Source organism: Wasmannia auropunctata, unplaced genomic scaffold (assembly GCF_000956235.1).
Source record: "Wasmannia auropunctata unplaced genomic scaffold, wasmannia.A_1.0 LD335709.1, whole genome shotgun sequence".
NCBI lineage: Eukaryota > Metazoa > Arthropoda > Insecta > Hymenoptera > Formicidae > Wasmannia > Wasmannia auropunctata.
Genome location: NW_012027181.1, coordinates 1364286 through 1371176, shown reverse-complemented (window position 1 = coordinate 1371176; position 6891 = coordinate 1364286). Strand labels below are relative to the sequence as shown.

General features: G+C 40.7%; 1 protein-coding gene and 1 long non-coding RNA gene across 2 annotated transcripts; one reads left to right on the top strand and one right to left on the bottom strand.

The window, feature by feature from the left end:
* Window positions 1–681: 681 nt before the first annotated feature.
* Window positions 682–1315, bottom strand: LOC105456367. Its single transcript, XR_975240.1, has 3 exons — window positions 1264–1315; window positions 945–1005; window positions 682–770 (listed from the first exon to the last, which is right to left on the bottom strand). It is a non-coding gene; the product is annotated as an uncharacterized LOC105456367 (long non-coding RNA).
* Window positions 1316–4435: 3120 nt separating this feature from the next.
* LOC105456366 (ER membrane protein complex subunit 7) lies at window positions 4436–6364 on the top strand. The gene is made up of 4 exons (XM_011700335.1): window positions 4436–4772; window positions 4982–5240; window positions 5337–5411; window positions 5621–6364. The coding sequence occupies exons 1-4, from the start codon at window positions 4573–4575 to the stop codon at window positions 5747–5749; spliced, it is 663 nt and encodes a 220-aa protein (XP_011698637.1). The 5' UTR covers window positions 4436–4572; the 3' UTR covers window positions 5750–6364.
* The last annotated feature ends 527 nt before the right edge of the window (window positions 6365–6891 follow it).

Below are 6891 nucleotides of genomic sequence, written 5' to 3'. Positions count from 1 at the left end.
TGTATGTCATTCGCTGAATATGTAGTATTTTCTATGATTAATTTTCTTGTTTCTTATTGCACGATAAAGATGTTCGTGATATTTTATATAAAGAAACATTTATATATTATACCATATATTATTTAAATATTTTATTAAATAAAAAGTAAGCATGTTTGAGACGGACATTTAGTAAAATGTAAAAATTTTTCCAGCAATTTCAAGAATCATACGCGAATACTTTTTATTTAATTTATGTTTCTTATAGAGAATATTATTTAAGTTTATTGAAATTTGCACATTTGTGATGCTTTTAAAATATCAATGGCAAATTAAAAATGGCAAATAAAATTGAATAATTAATAAAAATTTCTTTTTGATTTAGCTTTAAAAGAAGAAATATTAAACATATAAATCATATTAACATATAAATGATGATCATAAACAAATAAATCATATTTTGTAGCCAGTTTTCTAAATTGACATTGTCATCAACCGTAACGTATAAAAATTTAATAGATATTATATACATTGAATAATTTAACTATATGACACCTAATTAAAGATAGAATAGTTTAAGAAGCTTCATTTAAATTCAATATATAATTCGGGAAATGTTAATAAATATTAAGAAAGATCAATATAATTATTTCTTTTGTTTCCGAGTTTCTGATAAACCATTAGTTTTAACAAATAATAAAGTAAATTATGAAATACTCACTATGTTCATATTTGATCATCTCCATCTCTCTTCTTTTTTTATGTAGATATGTGGCATTCAGATAATTGTTCTAAAACAAACAACTTGTTATTAAAATTAAGTATAATTATAACTAATTATTAAAAAGACGATCACACGGTTATTATACCTCGTATGTTCTCGATATAAATCACACGTAACTTAATCATATTGCGGCAGTAAAAAAATAAAAGTGTACGAAATTCAACATAATTTTCGCACTTACCAATTATATGACTCGCGACGGTACTCGTTCCGCAATCGTTGCGTTCTGTATCCATCACGTCCTGCAATTAAAACATTAATATAATTAAGATGGCAAAGAAGCGTGCTTCGTCTCGCGCGCGATTAACTTTACGCGAAATGAGCGCCGCGGCAACGGTGGCAGCGTTTATGCGTTAACGTCATTGAGATTGCGAAGCGGAGCAATTCCCGCGTGAGATCAGCGAAATAAGCGTCGCGGCGACGCGGATCGGCGGCGGTGGCGACGGCGATAGCGCGGCGACGCTACATGTTAGATAAATGTAAATAAAAATCCTACTTACCAATTATATTAGCCGCGACGCCTCTCGTTCCGAAGATGATCTATCTCGTATCGAGTTCTGAAATTATAAAAGAAACGCTACTAAAATGGTGAATCTGTTCGTGTTTCGTCTATCCGCGCGATCAACTTCGCGCGCCGATAGCGCTACCGTACGCGCTGCGGTGGCGTCAGTGCAACAGTGACGCGCGGCGACGCCGACGCTACACATTTTGATTTTCGGTCGAACGAGTATTGCGAAATACGCATCCGATCAATCTTGCATCTAATTAGCGCGTAATTAGATTCGGCATTCGAACTCTGATTCGATCGGATGCATAATCGCAATACTCGTTCGGCCGAAAATCAAGACGTGTACCGCCGCCGACGCGTCGCCCGCTCCGCTTGTTTCGCGTAAGCTGACGGCACGCGGGACGAATTACGCCGCTTCACTATCTTAGTTATGCGTTTATCCATATGTTCGCTGTATGTAACGTACGCCGCATACTTATGGATAAATGCGTAATTAAGATAATGAAGCAGAGCACTTTGTCCCGCACGCGGTCAGCTTACGCGAAACAAGCGTCGCGGCGACGCGGGTCGGCGGCGGTGGCGACGGCGATAGAACGGCGATGCTATATGTTAGACAATTATTAAATGCAAAGTCCACTTTACCAATTATATTAGCCGCGACGCCTCTTGTTCCGAAGATGACCTATCTCGTTCTCGTATCGAGTTCTGAAATGATAACAGAAACGCTACTAAAATAGTGGAGACTGGAGCGGTGTCGTCTATCCGCGCGATCAACTTCGCGGCTCGCGTGCCAATAGCGCCACCGTACGCGCTGCGGCGGCGTCGGTGCAACAGTGGCGCGCGGCGACACGTCGACGACCGTGGCGGCAACAGTGATGCACGGCGACGCCGACGCTACATATTTCGATTTTCGATCGAGTATTGCGAAATACACATCCGATCATCTAATTATCGCGTAATATAGATTCGATATTCAAACACTGATTCGATCGGATGCGTAATCGCAATACTCGTTCGGTCGAAAATCAAGACGTATACCGCCGCCGACGCGTCGCCCGCGCCGCGGCGCGACGCTTGTTTCGCATAAGCTGACGGCATGCGGAACGAATTACGCCGCTTCACTATCTTAGTTATGCGTTTATCCATATGTACGCTATATGTTAACGTACGCCATACATATGGATAAATGCGTAATTCAGATAGTGAAGCGGAGCAATTTGTCTCGCACGCGGTCAGCTTACGCGAAACAAGCGTCGCGCCGACACGCGCGGCGCGACGCGGCGAACAGTTGTGGCCGACCATGCGAGCGAATTAATTTAATCATTTCGGATTAATTTTCAAACTTAAATCTTTATATGAAATAAGAAATTATCTCAAGAGTAAATTTTTCGGTATACTTTAAAGATTAATTTATATATCTCAAGATAATAATTCATTTTAATGCTTGGAAGCATTAAAATAAAGCAAGATAAAGCATTCGTGTGAAGCATATAAATTTATAGAAAGAATCAATTTTTTATAGATTACATGTATCGTGTGAAGCATGTTAATGTCCTTCCTAATGTATACGTGTTCATTCATCTTTTGCAGCGCATGAGTTGTTTAAAGACTGCTCACTGCATCGTTGGATCGTTCCTGCGTGACGCGTAGCAACGCCATGAAACGCTCCCCTACAATCGACATATGATACGAACTCGGCGGACTGCCGCTTATATACTCGATTCGAGTAGTAAGCGCGCTCCAATCAGAGCGCTTGGCGTGCGGGCGCGGCACTGCGCGTTCATTGGCTGGTGCGCGAGCGGCGAGACGTAACGCTACGCTCCCCCGAACCTGCTGCGGACTCGGCGTCCGCCGTCCGGCGACCATCGGATTATCGCGCACGCGGCGCATACGCGCTGCTTATTAGTACCTGCAGAGCGCGGACCATGGAGAGAGACCGCCTCATCACCCGTGGCATCTCGCTCCTTACTCCTAATCGTCCGCCGAAAACTGACACGGGTGGTGAGGCGGTCTCTCTCCATGGTCCGCGCTCGGCAGGTACTATATAAGCGGCGCGTACGCGTCGCGCGCGCGATAATCCGATGATCGCCGGACGCCGAGTCCGCACTCCGCAGCAGGTTCGGGGGAGCGTAGCGTTACGTCTCGCCGCTCGCGCACCAGCCAATGAACGCGCAGTGTCGCGCCCGCACGCCAAGCGCTCTGATTGGAGCACGCTTACTACTCGAATCGAGTATATAAGCGGACCGGTATCAGCGGGAGATCATTTGCTTGTGGGACTCCGACTGTTGTGGTCGCGTCGGGCGTCATGTTTTCTCTCGAATCATCTCTGGAATTATATGTATATATTTGAAAGAAATATATAATAGAGCATCGTTTTCCGTATCTGAACTTTTCATATCTCTCAATTCCTTTCTCTCTTTTTGCACAAAACAATATAATGTAATTAAAAAGATCTTTATTTTATTTGCTCTCCCTAAATATATATAATAGAGCATCGTTTTTCGTATCTAAACTTTTCAGATCTGTCAGTTCCTTTCTCTCTTTTCGCGCAAAAAAATATAATGTAATTAAAAAGAAGAGCTGCGGTTCGATTTACGCTTGCAGCGCTCATGATCATTTATCTTTATTTATATATTCGATTATTATATATTCGATTAACGGCAAGGATAAAAATATTCCAAAAGTGTTGGAGCGTGAATCGGACCGCAGCCCTTCTTTTTAACCACTTGGAATTCCTGCTGGAATTTTATTCAGGAAAAATTATGCATTAAAAAAAGAGAGAAAGCCTAAGAATGGACATGCCGAATTTTTTTAAAAAAAGAAAAAATATATATATATATAGATATGCACATATAGAAGCGCTAGTGTGGACGACGCGCGTGGACGTAATCACCTAAAATGCGGCATGTCCATTCTCAAACTTTTCTCTCTTTTTCTAATGCATAATTTTTCGAGAATAAAGCTCCAGCATACTGGAAAAGTGGATTTAGTACGGATACGCACCATAAATTGTGCAGAAAACTGGATTTTGCTATTACAGCGACCGCGGGTGCTTGGATCTTTTCCACGGGACCGACCAATCCAAGGTCCCCGTCAATTAGCGACGTGGATAAAATCGCTCATCTCGTAGCGCACGAAATACGTTCCGGAGTACACAGGTGTCGCGTGCATCGCCGTGGCCTGCTCTGCGTTTCTGAGTAAAAGAGGTTAACGTGCTAATGTCAACCTGGCAGGTAGATTGAACGTATGTAACGTACGAGTGCGCGTCTGAGAGGTTAATGATCGCTCGCTCGCGTTCGTCATGAAGGGAATTCTGTGTCTACTCGTCATCCTCGCGAATTTGTGCGAGCGATACGTAACGGCGGAGCACGAGGAGGACACGTCCACGGATCTGTTTGTGATCGAGGGGAAGGTGTTCCCCTGGGACAATGCCGCTTCCACTGGGTGGCAGCTCATGACGCATGTGATGGCAAACGGAGGTGAACACTACGGCTTCCTGAGGTACGTATACGCTTACGCGTCAGCACCGGGTCGGCGACCATGTAATTTTTTTCTCTCTCCCAGGACGGAAAGATGTGAGGTTAACGGAGGAATTTTTTATTTTTTCACGTTTCCGTCCCGAGGAAGACGTCATGCGATCGCTCTAGCATCCTCGACTAATACGTGTGCGCCTACGCGTCGTGTATTTAACGAGCGCGTTCTCGTTTCAGGGAAGACGGCACGTTCATAATCTCGAACGTCCCGTCCGGGTCTTACATGGTCGAAGTGGTGAACCCGAATTACGTTTACGAGCCGGTCAGGGTGGAGATTAATTCCAAGGGGAAATTCCGGGCTCGAAAGGTCAATTTGATACAGACGTCGCAAGTGATCCAAGTACCGTACCCGTTGAAAATGAGGCCTCTAGCACCATTTCGATATTTCCAAGTTAGAGAGCAGTGGCGGTTAACGGACTTCCTGTTCAATCCCATGGTAACGTAGCTCTCGACGACGTTGCGAGGACGATGCGTCGCTTCAATTCACTTCCTTCGCTGAAGTTCTGATATTTTTCTTTCGATGTTTCCCCAGGTTCTAATGATGGTTCTGCCACTTATATTGATCATGATTCTGCCAAAAATTATGAACGATCCTGAAACTAGGAAGGTAAGAAGATCTAAAGACCGGCCAAAAATTGAGTGACCCTAAAGGCTAGGAGGGTTTTTTTTTTGTTTTTTAATATCCTAGAAATATATAAATGAAAGATAATTTAACTATAAGATACTCATCGTCTATATAAATTATTATACGATTTAACGTAGTCTATATATATTCTAGTCCTCTTGACAAAGTCATAAACTAAATGCATTTTGTAGGAAATGGAGCAATTAAATAATCTCACTATCTATAATATGCCAGAAATGTCTGAAGTAATAACGTCTTTTCTTTCTGGAGGAGAAAAACAAAAATCAAAGGCTGTAAAAGCTGCTAAGAAAAGACAATAATGTATTAGTTTAGTTCACTATATCTGTAGATGGTTATTGTATGTATATGTTTACTCTAGTCTGTTAAAATATATAATTAAGATATCGACGGGACGAGAAACGATTCCGATTTCCTTGCAGCGAGTGTCGCGTAAAGTAGCGATTGTTAAATATGTTAAGCCTTTAAACTACGACTGTTTGAAAAAATATATATTCCTCTGCAGTTTCATAATTGTAAAGATAATTCGCATTTTCTTACACGCATAATAGAGAGAAACGATAAAATCAGCATCAGTTTTTAAATCAACTTGTTACTCGTTTTATGTAGTTACTTTGTATACGTATACTAAGCGTAATTTCATAAAACACTAGAGGAAACTTCGAAAATAGATATAAGTATAAAGAAAAAGAAACCTCTGACCTAATATGATGTAATGACACACGATAGTATGTACAATATAATTGTACTTTGCGTAACAAAGACACTATTTTGTTACACTTTCTTGTGTCGGTCACTCTCTGTGATGTCTAGATTAATCCTGTCTTATGTAAGATGTTGTCCAGGCACAAGATACAATTTTCTAAATCGTAAAAAGGCATGTATGTATAATAAATAAACAAACAATTATATATAAATTCTTGAAATATGGACTCCAAATATGAATTATCATCCTTAAACTCCTTTATTCACAACCTTCAAATTTTTCGATCAACCTCAGTGTAACATCCAGGCGAATATAGAATGAGAATTCGGAATTGAATCCAGAATCCGAATCGACCGCTCGCACTACGAAACCGTACGAAAATCTAACAATAATAACAATTTAATTCTGTAACACCCTATTGTGTGTTAATAATTATTACGTAGTTTTTTATCTTAAAAAAATATTTAAAAACAGCAGACTTAAGATATTTCCAGTTAAATATTACATTCCAAAATTGTAACAAATGATAACGAAGGCTATCAATAAAAAAAAATTTTAGTTCTCCAATCGAAGATTGTATATTTTATTTGTTCTTTTCAAAGACAAGTATCTACACATGTTTAAAGTACTCTCTATTGTCTAAAATTTCTTTTCAAGTCTTTATCAAGTGTTCTCGGAAATCCGAAGGTGTATCGACAGATGATATTGAACTGAGAATGATGCTTTCTTACCCTCGTT